Genomic DNA, 20659 nt, shown 5'->3' on the forward strand with positions numbered 1-20659 from the left:
AGAGTGAGACAGATATAGGGCATGATTATGGCGCGGACTAATTACCGACCGCAAGAAAAATCAGGGATCTGTTCTTTTATTTATCCTTGTGATGTTACAAATTATTAGTCAGATATTTCAACAGATGTCATAAGGCTGAGGATTGACGTATTATTTTATCCAAAGTTCCACACCATGAAAAAATCCCTCTAAGTTAAACTGAGGTTCGAAACTTTGTGAAAACACACACGGTTATGCGAGCCGCGTAGATCCGGTTAATATTGTCCAACGCGTGTTTGGCACAAAGTCTGTTACACCTTTGGTAATGTCTAATGTGCATTTGGCACACAGTCTGTGTCTTGATAGGTAGAAGGCGCATATCCCGGCTCGGCAACTCCGCGTATATCCTGGCTCCGCTGCAGCACTGGGGCGCTGCTCAGAGCGGCTGCAGACTGACACGATGAATGCCAACCTTCAGCGCGGAGTACTCGGGCCGTTGTATGAGGGGAGAGAAATAGCGAGTAATAGGTATTATATTACAAGGCGGCGTGGAAGGTGAACGCAGCGTAGGAAGAAGGCGTATATCCTGTCTCGGCAACTCCGCGTATATCCTGGCTCCGCTGCAGCACTGGGGCGCTGCTCAGAGCGGCTGCAGACTGACACGATGATTGCCAACCTTCAGCGTGAAGTTTCATCATAAGACGAACATCTACCGACATATCGCTCACTCCTTTTAACGTCATGTACCAAAAAACTTGATTTTTCAGGAGACTTTTAAAGTTTAAAAATATAATAAAATGTATTAAAAATAAATATCAAGCCACTTATTGAACTTTTTACTGTGCTACAGATCTTTTTAAGTAAAACCTGAAGGTTTTTTCTCAATTTGAAAAATATTTAGTATATTTAAAAAAATAATTAAACAATACCTTTTCTTCAAAATGCAAAAACAACACTTTCTGCCCTGTAGCGGGTAAATATTAAGTTTAAAATATGCCACTTTTGCTGGTATATAGTACATTTTCTGGGCATTCCGAAAACATGCACAACTGAAAATTGACAATTTTTGATATATGACGTTGTTGAAAGGAGTGAGCGATTTGTGAACACCTCATCTCTGCAGGAATGAAGAGTGGTCACAAATAACCGACTAACCATCACGCTGCTTCTCCGCAGGGGCAGTCAGAGAATAGAACGACACACCAACCTGTCGTTGCAAACAATCTTTAACTCTTCCACATTTGTACATCTCCTCATACATACCCGCCGATAATTTCATCTGCCAACCTGACCTCACCCAAGTATTTGAAATACTTGATCATGCCAAGTTTCCTTCGGTTTCCTTTGCTTCCATTTCCAACCGTATTCGCCTCATAAATTTGTTTTACCATTCTTTCCACACTCCACATGCCCAAACCATCCCAACCCGCCTTCCTTAGTTTTCTGGATAGTGCTCATCTCAGCCTTGCACCCTTTCCTTATATCACCATTGGAACACCTACCATACATGGTTTCGCTGCACATTTATTGAGAGATCGCATTTCAGTCACAAATAGGGTAGCCGAAAAACACACAATTGTCAAGTTGGTAAATTATATTTCTTAAAAAAATTTAATACACAATACACAATTATAAATGTCTTTTGTTCTTAGATTATTTCAGTTCCATATTAAATGGAATAATTCACGAATTCCTTAATTTATTTAGATGACACCAGAACGCTAGGCACAGAGGGGGTATCCGACTTCTTCCTTGAAAATCTGTCTTAGTTCTGGCAAGACATGAATTATTATATTAACCTTTCCCTTCCGATGCTAGTTGGGTAGACACTACACTAAAAAAATTGATTTTAAACCGGAAAATACGGACATTCATAGCTAATCCCCTTAATTAATTATAAATGAAGTAAAAAATTGTATTTGCTGAAAACATTTAAAAAAAAAACATCAGGCAAAGCTCACGGAACAAGCATAGATCCAGTCGTGTCGGGAGCCCAAAAGCTACTGCCGCTAGTCCGCTACCCGCTAGCCAGAGAACATTGAGCTTTGAGCATTTGCGCTTGCACAGTGCAAGTATGCAAGAGTGAGATGCGAATATAGTGTTGCGGTTCCCGCACACTCTTCACGCGCTGTTTATACGTGAATTTGTTTCCGATATTCACAAAATACCTCAGATGTACCCGATAAATTCTGATTATTATTAATATTATATTTTAAATGAATGTGTAAATATGTTATGGAGGAATACCTAAAATCTTAGCTTTGTATTAATTATATTTATAGAGATATTATGGTTGTTAGAAGCAATGTGTACTAGGTACACAACACCGGGAAGGGAGGGTTAACAGCCATCACTATTTTTAATATGTCGCTCACTCCTTTCAAGAACGTCATAAATCAAAAAACTTGTATTTTCAGGAGAACAAGTTTAAAAATATAATACAATGTATTAAAAATAAATATAGAGCCACTTTTTAAATTTTTTACTGTGCAACTGATCTTTTAAGGTAAAACTTGAAGGTTATTTCTCCATTTGAAAAATATTTAGTATATTTAAAAAAATAATTAAACAGTACATTTTATTCAAAATACAAAAACAACACTTTCTGCCCTGTAGCAGGTAAATATTAAGTTAAAAATATGCCACTTTTGCTGGGATGCAGTACATTTTCTGGACATTCCGAAAACACGCATAACTAAAAATTGACGATTTTTTATTTATGACGTTCTTGAAAGGAGTGAGAGACGTGTGTTGTAACTTGTATGGCAATGACATCTGTGAATATTTGTATGTAATTTTGTCTTGTCCGCCTCCGTAGTGTAATGGTCAGCACGCCTGGCTACCGTTCTGGAGGTCCCCGGTTCGATTCCCAAGGGGGTTTAAATAAATATAAGTGTTTTATTCACAGTAATATTTAATAAATACTACCCCGGACTGGTACCTGAAGCGGAGGGCTGATCACCTTTCCTCCATGTGTAAACGATCAAGATAAACCATTCGTTTGATAATGCCCTAACAAGGCGAAACAATTGTCACAATATAATTTTTTATGTGTTTTTGTTAATAAAATACAACTTAGTAGACTCAAAAAAATCTGTGTTTGATTTAAAATTAATACATAGATCAAGATAACACTGCGTTTATATGACGCAGTGCCCTATGCACCACTGGGGTACGGATAAGGGTTTTATTATTATTATTTTTAATTTTGTCATAAAATAAAACCTTAAGATGGTGAGTTTTATTAAATTTATTATTTTTGTATAATTTCTATCTTCATAATACATAGGTATAGCGAAAAAAATTCATATAAAAAGAACCAAACCCCCCATAGAAAGTCAGACATCAATCATTGTACTCCCAGGAAGGTTAAAAAAACTTTCACTGTCACTTTGTGGTAAAATCTATCTATATTTAATTTAAGTTTTACTTAGTAAATACCACTACTTCTTCAAATCTATTGTGACACAGATTTTTATGCATTCTGCATCATTTTAAAAAACCGTTTGCTTTTATTTGTAGAACTCCATTTTGATTAACATATTGAATGTTAACCTTTAACCACGTTAACTTTATTCCTGAGAGACGCCCGTACGCAGCGGTATTTCACCGTTTTTAAAATGATTACTTTTATCATGTATTTAGTTAAGAAACGATTTATTTTCCTAAACAAAAACGTTCAATGGGATTCATTGTGCCTTTTTGGTACTCTATAATACACTCGTGTCACATTATTCTTGAAATATATCGTAATATAAACAAATTAGAACGTAACATAAATAAATCAAAGCACGCATCGTGTGTCACTCTTACCCACTGGCGATGCGTAGCGTCGAGAGTGAGACAGATATAGGGCATGATTATGGCGCGGACTGATTACCGACCTCGAGAAAAATCAGGGATCTGTTCTTTTATTTATCCTTGTGATGTTACAAATTATTAGTCAGATATTTCAACAGATGTCATAAGGCCAAGGATTGACGTATTATTTTATCCAAAGTTCCACACCATGAAAAAATCCCTCCAAGTTGAACTGAGGTTCGAAACTTGGAGCAAAGTAAAAACACATACGGTTATGTCAGCCGCGTACGGGGCATGTTTTATGAAAACACATACGGTTATGCGAGCTGTGTGGATCCGGTTAAAATAATATTTCAGATAATTTTTTTTTTAGAAATATTTGTGTTTTTATTATTAACAAAAATAATTCAATTTCATACTATTTCTGTGAGCCTGAGCAGCTCATTATTAGAAATAGGTATCAAATTGTGGTAGAGTGGGTTCGCACCGAGAAACCACGGGACCACAACCAGACAATTGTTTCGCCTTGTTATGGCATTTTCAAACTAATGGTACTATCCGTACGCAGTGTTTGAAAATAATGCGGAATGCGTCGAAACACGTGTCATATTACATTTTAAGAAATACTAGGTAAAAAAATGTTACTAAGTAAAACTTATTTGATTCATTGTTCCGGCATTTACTTTGTGGTAAGACATGTTTAAATTATTAAATGAAACACTTGTTTTTTTTACCACTTGAGTTTATTTATGACTACTACTTTCGGAAGCTTAGCTTCCATCTTCAACATCTAACTCCCCCCCCTTGACTAACCCCCCTCCTTATTTATAGAACTTTTTTCATTCTTTTAACCCTTATCTGCACCCAATGGAACATAGGGCACTGCAACGTAGCGATGCAGTGTTATCTTGACCGTTAATTGCATGAAGGCAAGGTGATCAGCCCTGCGCTTCTTGTACCAGTCCATGGTGATATTAAATAAATATGAGAGTGAAAATCGGCTTTATTTATTTTGACCCCTCTGGGAATCGAATCCGGGACCTCCAGCACAGTAGCCAAACGCGCTGACCACTGCGCTACGGAGGTGGACATTTAAAGAATAGTTTTTTATTAATTAATAATATTAATAAAACCCTTATCCGCATCCCAATGGTGCATAGGGCACTGTGTCATATAAACGCAGTGTTATCTTGATGGTTAACACATGAAGGAAAGGTGATCAGCCCTCCGCTTCAGGTACCAGTCCAGGGTTATATTGGAGGCCCCGAGTTCGATTCCCAGGGGGGGTCAAAAAAATATAAGTGATTTTTTCACTGTTATATTTATTTTATTAATTACGTTTTAGTTTAGGCTTGACTCTGGCCAATATCTGTATCCGACGGATTCTCCAGTTCTTTGGACACGTTGCGCGTGGCAACGAGGATAGCCTGGAACAACTGGTTGTGATGGGTAGCCTGGAGGGGAAGAGAGGGAGAGGAAGATCCCCACACGATGGACCGATGGAGTTAAGGTGGTTGGAGCGCTACGTACAGCGCAGGCAAGAGATAACTGGAGAAGAGGCATTCCTTCCACAAGGGTCGCAAACCCTCAGCAATGAGGAATAAGACGGAGAAGAGTTATTATTTTGACCTGAAGATGGAAGCTCAGCTTCCGAAACTAGTCGTCATAGATAAACTCAAGTGGTAAAAAATAATTTAATTTAATAATTTTAAGTAAAACTTTAGAAAAAATAGTAAAAAAAATTGAATTTGACTCATTTGCGAATAAAACGTTCGCCATTCCTGATGTACTGTATATAGTCTCTGTGTTGAGGAATGGTAGAATAAAGCCTAGATTGAATGGTAGACGTCTCAGTTCAGGTCATGGTCCCGAAGACGGGGTTGTGTCGGCATATCCCCGGCCCGTACTCCATGTAGTCCTTCTTGGAGTGGCACACCTGGTAGAACTCGGGCGTGGAGGCCAGCATGGAGCCCCCGAACCACACGGCGTAGCGCTGCATGTGGTGCGAGACCACCTGCACCTCCACCGGCTTGGGCACGATGCGGCCCCCCGAGAGCAGCTCCGACGCGCGCAGCCTCCCGTCCACGCTGCGCTTGATGTCCCTCTGTAACCTGCGCCCGAAGTCCCGGAACATCGTAGACCCGCCGGATAATACTATGTTGCGGTAGAGGCCGCGCCGGACGTCGATCGGGCAACTCTGGATGACTTCGTCGACCATTTCGTTCAAAGGCGCCGCGAAGTCTGGATTTGCAAACTCCGGGTGGAAGAATATCTCCGGGCCCAGGAAGCGCTCGTATCCGACATCGACTGCAAATGGTACGCCCGTAACGGCGTGGGCGCCTTCGTGTTTTTTGATCCAGCGCGCGGGATCTGCGTCGTATTTCGCAAATTCTTTAGCGATATCCGGGGAAATGTAGCAGTGGCGCTCCTTGATCGCTTTCGCCGTCTCTAGACTTTGCTCCGGAGGGATATTAGGCTCCCGTTCGCGCAGTAACGTCTGGATAAAAGACGTGATGCTTCTTCCAGCAACGGGAATGTGTTTTATACAGGACCCGATGACGTAGCCTTCCGCGACTGGTACGATATGAGTCACGCCGTCTCCGCTGTCTATTACGATCCCTGTGAATATCCCGTCGCCTGCCGTTCTAGCCGTCCAAGATGCCGCCAAAGCTAGCACGGCCTGCACTGCTATATACAGCCCAGGGACATTAAAAGATTCAAACATGATTTCGGCAACGTATTCGCGGTTTTCCGGCGTGTTTAGCGGAGGTTCCGTCAGCAAAAAATGGTGGTCCTCCGGCTCGGCGCGGAGATACCGAAAGATGCACTGCTCCATGAACCTTTCCATGAGATCCCAGTCCTCTACTAGCCCATGGCGGACCGGATACTTCACGGAATATCCCGCCGCATCGAACGCCTCGTCTCCGATGAAGAAATCTAGATCCTCGACCCCTTTCCCGAGGCGTCGAGCGGACTGCTCCCCGACTTTTGCCTGCTCTTTGATCGCTATCGCCGACGGGATGATAAACTGCGGCTCCTTGTTCCCGGCGAATCCGAGCTTCGTGTAGCCCGTGCCGACGTCGATAACGCAAGCCGGGAGTCTTTCCGACATATTTAGATATTAAATTCACTCAGAAAATGCGGAATCGAATGACTCAAATCTCAAATCAATCTGACAGTTCGCGATACCGCGCCGGCGCGCCCTAGTGACTCGATTTCGTATCAGTGGATTTGTTCGTCAACAGTTTACTTGTCAATATGAAAAATTACGTAAAAAAAGTCATTTCAACTCTAATAATGCTTTGTTAGAAACTGGATCATGTTGTTACCTTTTTTTGCGTGGTATGCTTATTTTTAATCTTAAAAACATTGGGATATATTATGACAGTACTTTTAATAGGTAAGTACTGTTTTTTCCACTTTTTTGTGATATTGAAAAATATTGGAATAGATTTTGATTGTACTTTTGATAGGCAGGTACTATGGTAATAACAAAAAATTTCAATTTTTCAGTATCATAATATTTTCGCGGCCGTTCGGAAAATGATTATTCAATATTTAGTGGTAAATGTAACACTTTTTCAGTCTCGTTATTTCTAATATTTGGTGCTGATAAAAGTTTGAAAAGAAAAATAAGAGTTTTATTATTTCAAATTCTTAATTTCATGGCTTTTCACCCTTCAAAAGGTAATCTAACTTATGTCGAATTATTTTTCATTCACACTTTTTACTCTCTACTGATTCAATCACTAACCCCACACCGGATTTACCTACAAACACACCCACAGCTACAAACAAAAGTTTCATTATCCCTCTTGTACAATGAAATGGACCGCGCTTTATACATTGTGTTAGTTAACAAATTTGAGGCTGATAGTAAAATTGCGACCAAACCAAATGGTTGTAGTAAAAAACCCTTTGTTCAAAAGTTTTTGCGTTGAGTAGCTTAAAAGTAATTTTGAAAAAATTGTCCACTTCCATGGTGTAATTGGTAAGCGTATTAATTAACCATGCTAAAGGTCCCGGGTCGTTTCCCAAGGGGTGGGTTGATTTTTGAAAATAGTGATTTTTCACTCTAATAATTGGTAAATAATTTCACTCTAATAATTGGGTGGGTTGATCACTTTGCCATTAAATAAATAACGATCAAGGTAACACTGCGTCAATACGATGCAGTGCCCTATGCACCATTTGGTGCAGATAAGGTATATATTTTTCTATATGAAGAAAAATATATATGAAAAATGAGTTTTTATTACTGGCAATAATATCGACGACCGCCAAAACCAAAAACATAATCACGTGGTGTCAAGTGTCAAAAATATTATCTTTGTAGTCAGTTACATTCAGGTGAAAAGTTGTATTTTATGTATTGTAGAGTTCCTTGTATGTTGCTATTTGGAATAAAAATAAGTGAAGTGCCGTTTAATTTATTTGTAACTTACTACAGTCGTTGTGATGAGTAGCATTCCGGATTTAGAGGAAGAGATCCTCCGACTCCGGCGTGAATTACAATCCAAGGAAGAACAGTTGCTCCGTCTTAAACAGAATGAAATAAAGCCGGTATGCAAGTCGTTCAATTGATTTATTTTGAATAATGCTCGTCTTGTTATTGAAAACTTTGAAACGCGTATTCTCCAGCTTTTATTTTAAAGAATTTGGAAAATCGCGGGCGTGATAGCTAAAAAACTAAACGACTATTTTAAAATAAATATTCGTGTTTTATTATGCAGAAAAAGAGATATATAGAATAAGAGGAAACGCGTCACATATTATCATATATCGCTCACTCCTTTCAAGAACGTCATAAATAAAAAATCGACAATTTTCAGTTGTGCATGTTTTCGGAATGCCAAGAAAATGTACTATATCCCAGCAAAAGCGGCATATTTTTATATTATTTTTTGACATTTCATCAAAGATGAAGAAGAATATGGAAGTCTGGGCATTTACGGGGCTTACGCCCGTCATAGGCTGGTTTAAGTGATCACTTTACACACGTGTAACATTCACCAATTCTACCCATTATTGACAACCACACTACTCAAATTCTTGGAAGTTCTATATATATGAACCAATTTAGAAACTTTGTTCTTGAATCACTAGAACTTCACTAGAGACATCTATTGGTGAGATGTAAAGAAGCTTTTTTATTAAGCAGAAACTCTTATATTAGTATGTGAGATCCGAATCCCGGATTATAATCACACACATGAGAAACGCCAGAAAATACCATTTTCATTTTTATTATTAAGCTTATAATTTGACCAGATAATTTATTTACAACATTTTGAGTGTGTCCAAATATTTTTAACATATATATTTTTAGCATATTTTCAACTTAATATTTACCCGCTACAGGGCAGAAAGTGTTGTTTTTGCATTTTGAAGAAAAGGTATTGTCTAATTATTTCTTTAAATATACTAAATATTTTTCAAATGGAGAAAAAACCTTCAGGTTTTACCCAAAAAGATCTGTTGCACAGTAAAAACTTCAATAGTGGCTTGATATTTGTTTTTGATACATTGTATTATATTTTTAAACTTTAAAAACGTTCTCCTGAAAAATCAAGTTTTTTGATTTATGACGTTCTTGAAAGGAGTGAGCGATATATGTAAATAAAAGTAGAATTCAATCCAATAACCGTGTTTAATTTTGGATATATTACCCAAAAATTCAATATGGAATTGTACAAACTGTCTGCACTTACAATAAAACAAAATTGATTTCTATGTGTGTGTTTTTTTAAACAACAAAATACAAAGTAGTAGACCTTAAAAATCAGTGTTTGACTTAACATTTAATACATAAATTAAAATGGAGTTCTACAAATTAACCTTTTAACCGCGTTAACTTTGTTCCTGAAAGACGCCCGTGCGCGGCGGTATTTCGCCGTTTTTTAAATGATTACTTTTATCATGTATTTAGTTAAGAAACGATTTATTTTCCTAAACAAAAACGTTCAATGGGATTCATTGTGCCTTTTTGGTACTCTATAATACACTCGCGTCACATTATTCTTGAAATATATCGTAATATAAACAAATAAGATCGTAACGTAAATAAATCAAAGCGCGCATCGTGTGTCACTCTTACCCACTGGCGATGCGTAGCGTCGAGAGTGAGACAGATATAGGGCATGATTATGGCGCGGACTAATTACCGACCTCCAGAAAATTATTTTATTTATCCTTGTGAAGTTACAAATTATTAGTCAGATATTTCAACAGATGTCATAAGGCCAAGGATTGACGTATTATTTTATCCAAAGTTCCACACCATGAAAAAATCCCTCCAAGTTGAACTGAGGTTCAAAACATGGAGCAAAGTTAAAACACATATGATTATGTCAGCCGCGTATGGGGCATGTTTTGTGAAAACACATACGGTTATGCGAGCCGCGTGGATCCGGTTAAACGTCAAATGTATAATTATTTCATTATTTTCTCGATAGCATCCGGAGTGGCAGGATTCCGTCCCCAAATGGGCCGTGGAGCGCTACAGTCGCCAGGGGCTGGTGAGGGAGCTGGGCCCCCCCTTGCAGACGCTGAGGGCCCTGCGGAGGGGCTCCGTGCTCGTCGTGGGCGCCGGCGGTCTGGGTTGCCCGGCCTCCGCCTACCTCGCTGGCGCTGGAGTAGGTACTGCTGTCTTTCTTCTTCTATTTCCGTGTTCGCCGCTCCCTAGGTCTTAAACATGGGGTTGAAAAAATATAATATTATTTTTTGACATCCCATCAAAGATGAAGAAGAATATGGAAGTCTGGGCATTTACGGGGCTGACAACCGTCATAGGCTGGTTTAAGTGATCACTTTACCCGCGTGTAACATTCACCAATTCTACCCATTATTGACAACCACACTACACAAATTCTTGGAAATTCTATATATGTATGAACCAATTTAGAAACCTTGTTCTTGAATCACTAAAACTTTACTAGAGACATCTATTGGTGAGATGAAAAGAAGCTTTTTATTGAGCAGAAACTTTTAAATTAGTATGTGAGGTCCGAATCCTGGGTTTTAATCACACACCGCTCACTCCTTTCAAGAACGTCATAAATCAAAAAACTTGATTTTTCAGTAGAACGTTTTTAAAGTTTAAAAATATAACACAATGTAATAAAAATAAATATCAAGCCACTTATTGTACTTTTTACTGTGCAACAGATCTTTTTAGGTAAAACCTGAAGGTTTTTTCTATATTTGAAAAATATTTAGTACATTTAAAAAAACAATTAAACAATACTTTTTCTTCAAAATGCAAAATCAACACATTCAGCCCTGTAGCGGGTAAATATTAAGTTGAAAATATGCCTCTGTTGCTGGGATTTAGTACATTTTCTGGGCATTCCGAAAACATGCATAACTGAAAATTTACGATTTTTTATATATGACGTTCTTGAAAGGAGTGAGCGATACATGAGAAACGCCAGAAAATATCCTTTTTATTCTTATTAATACTTCATATTCTTCTTCATCTTTGATGAGATGTCGAAAAATAACTCCTGTAATTGGAGATAATCCAGATTTGTGAACAAGTATTTGGACACACTCAAAATGTTGTAAATGATTGATAAATATAACGTTTTTGATAAATATTCTTTTAGTTTTGTGACTCGCAAAACCACCTAGTCAGTTTTGACAGGCAATTTATTTTTATTTTCGCTACATCCTTATTAGAATCTCAATATTAGAAAGGGGAGTGAATTCTGAGAACAAAGTGAATGGTGCACTGAAATCAGTTATAGCAAATAAAAACCTATCAGCGGAAGCTGAACTGGCAGTGCACAACCGAGTCCTGGCTCCAACTCTAATGTATGGAAGTGAAACATGAAGTCGGGAAAAGAAGGATAGACTTGGTAGACTGAATGCAGTCGGAATGCAATCTCTCAGAAGAATGTGCGACAAAACGATGTATGATAGATGTGCGAATAGTGAAATAAGGAAGGAATGCAAAGCTGAGATAAGCATTATCGATAAAATTAAGAAAGGTGTGTTGAGATGGTTTGGACATGTAGAACGAATGACTGAGGAAAGAACGGTAAAACAAATTTATGAGGCGAATGTTAGTGGAAAAAAGAGCAGAGGAAGACCGAGAAAAACTTGGCACGATCAGGTATGCCGAATACTTGAAAGTGGTCTGGCCAGGTCAGTTGTAAGAATCGTCGGGTATGTGTCAGGAAATGCATGAACCTGGAAAAGGCGAAGAATTTTTGTAAAGACAGAGTGGTGTGGCGTTCTATTCTCTCTGCCTACCCCTGCAGGGAAGCGGCGTGATGGTTAGTTAGTTATATTAGAGCTAGTATCTGGACATGGTGATATCGGTAACAGCGATATCGCTATGTAACAGTCTAAATATACCACTAAAACAGAGGGTAAATATTCTTCGTTCAGATTGTAGAGGTCCTTCCGTATTCTTCTTCGCAGGTCACATTGGGATTGTTGACTACGATGACGTTGAAGAGAGCAATATCCACAGGCAGCTGCTGCACTCGGAAATGGCTGTGGGGACGCCCAAGGTCCACTCTGCGGCGATGGCCCTTCGAAGGTACACTTTTGACACTTTCTTCTCCGTCTTAATCCTCATGGTTGTGACCCTTGCAGAAGCAATGACTCTTCTCCAGTTATCCCTTGACTGCGCTGCACGTAGCGCTCCAACCACTGAGGTGCCTGCTGCTGCCTTAATTTGATCGGTCCATCGTGTGGGGATCTTCCTCTCCCTCTCTTTCCCTCCAGGCTACCGATCACAACTAGTCGTTCCAGGCTATCCTCGTTGCCACGCGCAACGTGTCCAAAGAACTGGAGAATCCGTCGGGTACAGATATTGGCCAGAGACAAGCCATCCAAGCGTAGTTCCTGGCGAATGGACTTTTGACACTATTTGGAATATAATTTATATTTGAAGCACTAACTTTGTGATTTTCCATTTTATAATCAAAATGTAACTTTGTTTTAAAATCACTATAAATATTTTATTATAACTTAATTATAATGTCTACCGGTTACCAAGCTAACCGCTTCTTTATCAAGACTGATAATACTAAAACACTATCTACTAAACAATATATTTTTTTATTTTAATGTTTTTTACAGGATAAATTCCACCATCAAGATAACGCCGCATCAGATTCAGCTGGACTCTTCCAACGCTCTGGAGGTGCTGGGACCGTACGACGTGGTGATCGACGCCACGGACAACGTTGTCACGCGATACCTGCTAAACGATGCTTGCGTCCTGGCAGGCAAGCCGCTTGTTTCGGCAAGCGCGCTCAAGATGGAAGGCCAGTTTACGGTCTACAACTACAGGCCGAACGACAAGGTGGGATTGCCAAAAAACACATTGCTCACTCCTTTCAAGAACGTCATAAATAAAAAATCGTCAATTTTGAGTTGCGCATGTTTTCGGAATGCGCAGAAAATGTACTATATCCCAGCAAAAGCGGCATATTTTTAACTTAATATTTACCCGCTACAGGGGAGAAAGTGTTGTTTTTGCATTTTGAAAAAAAGGTATTGTTTATTTATTTTTTTAAATAAACTAAATATTATATTATTTTTTGACATCTCATCAAAGATGAAGAAGAATATGGAAGTCTGGGCATTTACGGGGCTTACGACCGTCATAGGCTGGTTTAAGTGATCACTTTACACACGTGTAACATTCACCAATTCTACCCATTATTGACAACCACACTACTCAAATTCTTGGAAGTTCTATGACGGTCGTAAGCCCCGTAAATGCCCAGACTTCCATATTCTTCTTCATCTTTGATGAGATGTCAAAAAATAATATGAAGATGACTCCTGTAATTGGAGATAATCCAGATTTTGTGAACAAGTATTTGGACACACTCAAAATGTTGTAAACTAAATATTTTTCAATGGAGAAAAAACCTTCAGGTTCTACCTAAAGAGATCTGTTGCACAGTAAAAAAAACAGATCTATTTGCTTTCTAGCCAGTTCAGCTTTCGCTGATGGGTTTTCATTTGCTGTAAATGATTTGATATTTGGTGATTGCAGGGTCTGTGGGGTCCCTGCCTGCGCTGCGTGTTCCCTGCGCCCCCGCCGCCTGCGGCGGTGGGGTCTTGCTCGCAGAGCGGCGTGCTGGGCCCCGTGCCGGGCGCGCTGGGGGCCCTGCAGGCGCTTGCCGCGCTGCAGCTGCTGCTGGGCCGGGCGCCCATGGCGGGCAGCATGCTGCTAGTGGACGGGGAGGACTGCACCTTTCGCAGAGGTGAGGGACACAACAAGCCTTTTCATTATCTTCTTAAATTATATCCGCTCCCTATGTGGAGCGTATGAAGTCAACAAACTGTCTCCAAACTCTTCTATCGGCCGCCAGAAAATAGAGGAAAAGTTACATAAGCTAATACGGAGTTGCGTAACGAGTACGGTTACGCAACTCCGAGTGTTTCCGGCTAACAATGTATTAAGTCCTTGGTTCCCCACTCTCTGCCTGCCTGTGTGGAACATTGGTAGTAGTATAAGCGATTGAAATAGCGTTTTTTCTTACAGTAAAGTTACGCGGAAGGGACCCAAAGTGTGTCGTGTGCTCAGACCAACCCACGGTGACGCGGCTGATAGACTATCCCACATTCTGCCAGTCCCAGGCTTCCGATAAGGTGACCGCTTTCTCTGCCAACTCTGCAGGTCTTATTTTTACAATAGATTTTGCGTTTAATTTGTAGAACTCAATTTTAATTTATGTATTTTAACCCTTTTCACTCTGACCATTTTTTCTCATAACTAATCAGCTACTCTGATCGAAAAAATGCGACGTTTTTCTACCATTAAAATAAATATTTTGGTTCCCTTATTTTGGGACACCCTGTCTGGCAATTTGTATGACCATGTTAATTAAGATGAACTGTATTTATATGAAATATTTGTTGGTAGAATACAGTTGGGTGATAGAGAAATCAGTGATTAAAGTTATACCTGCGCCGGGCCAGACATTGCGGCCCGCGGAGCTGCCTACTAGAATCATACGGGCCAGAATGTCTGGCCTACAGAGTGGTAAGAGTTAAATGTCTGATTTTTAGAGTCTACTGAATTGATCACTATCCTTATCATTCATCGTTCACTTTGTGTAATACCTCTTTGAAAAAAACACTACTTTGTGACCACCGGTTTTGGAATAATCATTCCATCATCAGGTCAAATGTAGTCTAGAGTTAAAGTCTAAAATAACATCACATCTCATCACAGTAACTATATTCCCTCAATTTACGTTTTTTCTTCTTCCTCCTTGCAGGAATTGAAATTGGACCTGCTACGCAGCGAAGAACGCGTCCTTCCGGATGAATTTGACCGGGAGATATATCAAAACCTCCTCTGCAGCCTTCCGGACCCTCCCGAGGGTCCCGGATCGGACAGCGGCAGCGACATTTTCGACGGCGTCGCGGGAAACGCGCTGCTATTGGACGTGCGCTCCGAGGCAGAGTTCGAGATGTGTCGCTTGCCTGGTTTTGCCAATCTACCCATTGAGAAAGTCGACCAAAACATTGATCGGATAATGAACTGCTCCAAGGAGAGAAATATCGACAAAGGTATTTATTCAATTTCACATCTCAACATAGACGAAGAAGAATAGCAGTCATTACTAAACTACAACATTTTGAGTGTGTCCAAATACTTGTTCACAAAATCTGGATTATCTCCAAATACAGGAGTTACTTTCAAAATGAGTTACCTCAAAATGTTGTAAATAAATTATCTGGTCAAATTATAAGCTTAATAATAAAAATGAAAATGGTATTTTCTGGCGTTTCTCATGTGTGTGATTATAATCCAGGATTCGGATCTCACATACTAATATAAGAGTTTCTGCTTAATAAAAAGCTTCTTTACATCTCACCAATAGATGTCTCTAGTGAAGTTCAAGTGATTCATGAACAAGGTTTCTAAATTGGTTCATATATATAGAACTTCCAAGAATTTGAGTAGTGTGGTTGTCAATAATGGGTAGAATTGGTGAATGTTACACGTGTGTAAAGTGATCACTTAAACCAGCCTATGACGGTCGTAAGCCCCGTAAATGCCCAGACTTCCATATTCTTCTTCATCTTTGATGAGATGTCAAAAAATAATATTACTAAACTAATCGGAGGGCATGTATGGATGTGAAGGAGGCGAGGAGTGTGTGTCAGGACAGAAGAGTGTGGCGTTCCATCCTTACTGCCTACCCCTGCGGAGAAACGGCGTGATAGTAGCAGTAGTAAACTGACAAAAAAGCCTTATATAACTATTATACAAGCATATACTAGCAATATTTTGAGTGTGTCCAAATACTTGTTCACAAATCTGGATTATCTCCCATTATAGGAGTTATTTCATGTTATTTTTGGACATCTCAACATAGATGAAGAAGAATAGCAGTCATTAGTGGACTGATATATTATACGAGCATATACTAACACCATTTTGAGTGTGTCAAAATACTTGTTCACAAATCTGGATTATCTCCAATTATAGGAGTTATTTTTCATGTATTTTTTGACATCTCAACATAGATGAAGAAGAATATGGAAGTCTGGACATTTGTATGAAAGAAAATTACTTATTTTCCTATCATAGGCTTGGTAAAGTGATCACTTTACACACGGGTAACATTCAACACCTCTACTTATTATAGATTTGGCATTTAATTTGTAGAACTCCATTTTAATTCATGTATTCTTCTTCGTTTCTGCATCCAGTGGTGCATAGAGCACTGCATCATATAAACGCAGTGTTATCTTGATCGTTATTAATACACGAAAGAAAAGGTGATCAGCCCTCCGCTTCCGGTACCAGTCCAGGGTAATATTGAATAAATATTAGAGTGAAAAAATCACTTATATAAAATTATTTGACCCCCCCTGGGAATCGAACCCGGGACCTTCAGAACGGTAGCTGAGCTTGCTGAATTATTTCATATTATTTTTTCTCAACATAGATGAAGAAAAAATAAAAATAATTCTGATAATTGGAGATAATCCAGATTTGTGAACAAGTATTTAGACACGCTGTTGTTAATAAATTATCTGGTCAAATTATAAGCTAAAATAATCAAAATGAAAAATTATATTTTCTGGCGTTTCTCATGTGTGTGATTATAATCCAGGATTCGGACCTCACATACTAATTAAAGAGTTTCTGCTCAATATAAATCTTCTTTTCATCTCACCAATAGATGTCTCTAGTGAAAATTCTAGTGATTCTTGTACAATGTTTCGAGATTGGATCATATATATAGAATTTCCAAGAATTTGAGTAGTGTGGTTGTCAATCATGGGTAGAATTAGAAATTTAAAAAAATAAATTGCATTTATTTTGTTGCAGTATTCTTCATATGTCGCCGCGGGAATGACTCCCAGCTCGCCGTGGAGAAGCTGAAACGTGCGTTAAAGGCTTCCGGAGGAGATGCGAGCAAACCACGCGTGCGTGACATCACTGGGGGCCTGCACGCGTGGGCAAAGGACGTGGACACCAACTTTCCCATATATTAACATGCATATCGCTCACTCCTTTCAAGAACGTCATAAATCAAAAAACTTGATTTTTCAGGAGAACGTTTTTAAAGTTTAAAAATATAATACAATGTATTAAAAATAAATATCAAGCCACTTATTGAACTTTTTACTGTGCAACAGATCTTTTTAGGTAAAACCTGAAGGTTTTTTCTCCATTTGAAAAATATTTAGTATATTTTAAAAAATGTCCGCCTCCGTAGTGTAATGGTCAGCTTGCCCGGCTACCGTTCTGGAGGTCCCGGGTTCGATTCCCAAGGGGGGTAAAATAAATATTAGTGATTTTTTCACTGTCATATTTATTCAATATTACACTGGACTAATACCTGAAGCGGAGGGCTGATCACCTTTCCTTCATGTGTAAACGATCAAGATAACACTGCGTTTATATGACACAGTGCCCTATGCACCATTGGGGTGCGGATAAGGGTTTTATATTATTATTATATAAAAAAATAATTAAACAATACCTTTTCTTCAAAATGCAAAAACAACATTTTCTGCCCTGTAGCGGGTAAATATTAAGTTAAAAATATGCCGCTTTTGCTGGGATATAGTACATTTTCTGGGCATTCCGAAAACATGCACAGCTGAAAATTGTTGATTTTTGATTTATGACATTCTTGAAAGGAGTGAGCGATATATTTGTATCATTGTTGAACAACAAACTAGACAAAAATATCAAAATGTCCTAGTGCACAACCATGATACACGATTTACCCACAACGAACGTTCGATGGTCCCAAGAATTAACAGTAAATATGGGAGTCCAACACTGCAATATATCTGTAATAAAATACCTAGGTACCTACCTATACATTTTATTAAGTACTTAGTATACAAATAGTACCTACATAAAACAGTTCTACCACCAGATGTCGCATGCGTCGCGCTGAATAAAACAAAAGACATCCGATAGAAAAAATATAATATTCTGAACTGTCAGAATCAGATAGATAGATAGAAAAATATTATAAAGGTAAATTAAGAGTAAACTTTAATTATAAACTTTAATTACAAAGCAACACATTGTTTATTTTATTATTATACACCCACTTTACATATTATTTACACCCAATTTACAAAGAAAAATATTACCATGTTATATATCGTTACAAACATTTTTAATTTGTTGCCGACGGAGGTTAGAGGTCAAAATAAAATATGGAACAAAGGCAAAATAAAGGCATGGGTGAATGATCAAGAGTCAATTCTATGAAAATTGTAAAATAGTTTACGTTCCTTACTTTTTTCTCTCTTTTTTGTGTGTATATTAGGTTAAAATAGATATTAATAAAAAAACCTTATCCGCACCCCAATGGTGCATAGGGCACTGCGTCATATAAATGCAGTGTTATCTTGATCGTTTACACATGAAGGAAAGGTGATCAGCCCTCCGCTTCAGGTACCAGTCCAGGGTAATATTGAATAAATATTACAGTGAAAAAATCACTCATATTTATTTTTACCCCCCCTGGGAATCGAACATGGGGCTGACCATTACACTACAGAGGCGGACAAAATAGATAAAAACAATTAAAAACGTATTTAAAAACAACTCGCAACATTTTGAGTGTGTCCAAATACTTGTTCACAAATCTGGATTATCTCCAATTACAGGAGTTATTTTCATATTATTTTTTGACATCTCATCAAAGATGAAGAATGAGATGTTAAAAAATAATATAAAAGTAACTCCTGTAATTGGAGATAATCCAGATTTGTGAACAAGTATTTGGACACACTCAAAATGTTGTCAATAAATTATCTGGTCCAATTATAAGCTTGAATAATAAAAATATTATCTGGCGTTTCTCATGTGTGTGATTATAATCCAGGATTCGGACCTCACATACTAATATAAGTGTTTCTGCTCAATAAAAACCTTCTTTTCATCAATAAAAACCTCAATAAAAACCTTCTTTTCATCAATAAAAACCTCAATAAAAACCTAAAAATTTATGAGGCGAATGTTAGTAGGAAAAGAAGCAGAGGAAGACCGAGAAAAACATGGCACGATCAGGTATGCCAAATACTTGAAAGTGGTCAGGTTAGGAGTCGTAACAATCGGCGGGTATGTATGAGGAGATGCATGAACGTGGAAGAGGCGAAGAATGTTTGCAAGGACAGAGTGGTGTTGCGCCTTATTCTCTCTGCCTACCCCTGCGGGGAAGCGGCGTGATGGTTAGTTAGTTAGTTTTTTTTATAAAAACCTTCTTTTCATCACCAACAGATGTCTCTGGTGACGTTCTAGTGATTCAAGAACAAGGTTTCGAAATTGGTTCATATATATAGAACTTCCAAGAATTTGAGTAGTGTGGTTGTCGATAATGGGTAGAATTGGTGAATGTTACACGTGTGTAAAGTGATCACTTAAACCAGCCTATGACGGTCGTCAGCCCCGTAAATGCCCAGACTTCCATATTCTTCTTCATCTTTGATGAGGTGTCAAAAAATAATATATTAATTGGGTTTATATATTAAATATTCAAATCAAACACTGATTTTTATAGTCTACTAAATTGTATTTTATTATATAGCTAAATAATTGTCTTAAGCTCTGAAAACATTAATTGTGGCTCAGTCTGTTTAAATGGAATCGAAAGAAAATGTATAGTTATGATTTTGCAATGAGAATATTATGAATATACGGAACAACAATGCAATCGAATACGTTTGAAATGACAGCAGCTGTCAAGAAGCAGTCTGTCCGCCATGAGCAATTTTTAGTGTTACTATTTAGTTCAACAGATGTCGCTGCTGTATGAGTAAGAACTGCCTTAAAAACTCGTAGGTAAAGGCGTATTCCAATGCAATGCTGTGTCTAAATTTCTAAGCAATCTGTAAATTATTTTAGAAGATTCAAGATTTTGAATAAATGATGATATACACTTTTATTTATATAGATCATAAGTAAAACACATGTTACATAAATATATATATTTAAAAAAGTTTATTTGTTTTTTCATTTCTGATATGCTTATGCAACCCCGAGCGCCCTACTCCTTCCTGCAATTTCTATATATATATATATATATATATATATATATATATATATATATATATATATATATATATATATATATATATATATATATATATATATATATATATATATATATATATATATATGTATATATATATATACATATATGTATATATATATATATATATATATATATATATATATATATATATATATATATATATATATATATATATATATATATATATATAAATATATATTGGAGTCTTGGTAGCTATCTGATGTATGGAAGTGAAGCATGGAGTTGGCAAAAGAAGGATGAGAGTAGACTGGATGCAGTCGGGATGCCATCTCTCAGTGCGGCAAGACCATGTATGGTAGATG

At 37.9% G+C, this 20659-nt stretch overlaps 2 protein-coding genes and 1 long non-coding RNA gene across 3 annotated transcripts; 1 reads left to right on the plus strand and 2 right to left on the minus strand.

Annotated features, from left to right (window-relative positions):
- Window positions 1-1555: 1555 nt before the first annotated feature.
- Window positions 1556-7001, minus strand: Arp3 (Actin-related protein 3). The gene has a single exon (XM_088272619.1). It carries the CDS (start codon window positions 6890-6892, stop codon window positions 5636-5638), a length of 1257 nt encoding a protein of 418 aa, XP_088128745.1. The 5' UTR covers window positions 6893-7001; the 3' UTR covers window positions 1556-5635.
- LOC148301834 (uncharacterized) lies at window positions 1556-9952 on the minus strand. The gene is made up of 2 exons (XR_015838745.1): window positions 9619-9952; window positions 1556-3534 (listed from the first exon to the last, which is right to left on the minus strand). It is a non-coding gene; the product is annotated as an uncharacterized LOC148301834 (long non-coding RNA).
- Uba4 (Ubiquitin-like activating enzyme 4) lies at window positions 8085-17535 on the plus strand. Its single transcript, XM_088272618.1, has 8 exons — window positions 8085-8343; window positions 10236-10419; window positions 12208-12328; window positions 12874-13099; window positions 13802-14012; window positions 14294-14400; window positions 15033-15327; window positions 17102-17535. The coding sequence occupies exons 1-8, from the start codon at window positions 8239-8241 to the stop codon at window positions 17266-17268; spliced, it is 1416 nt and encodes a 471-aa protein (XP_088128744.1). The 5' UTR covers window positions 8085-8238; the 3' UTR covers window positions 17269-17535.
- Window positions 17536-20659: the final 3124 nt, after the last annotated feature.

This window comes from Brachycentrus maculatus, unplaced genomic scaffold, assembly GCF_059751285.1.
Source record: "Brachycentrus maculatus isolate JH-2025_06_01 unplaced genomic scaffold, ASM5975128v1 h1tg000513l, whole genome shotgun sequence".
NCBI lineage: Eukaryota > Metazoa > Arthropoda > Insecta > Trichoptera > Brachycentridae > Brachycentrus > Brachycentrus maculatus.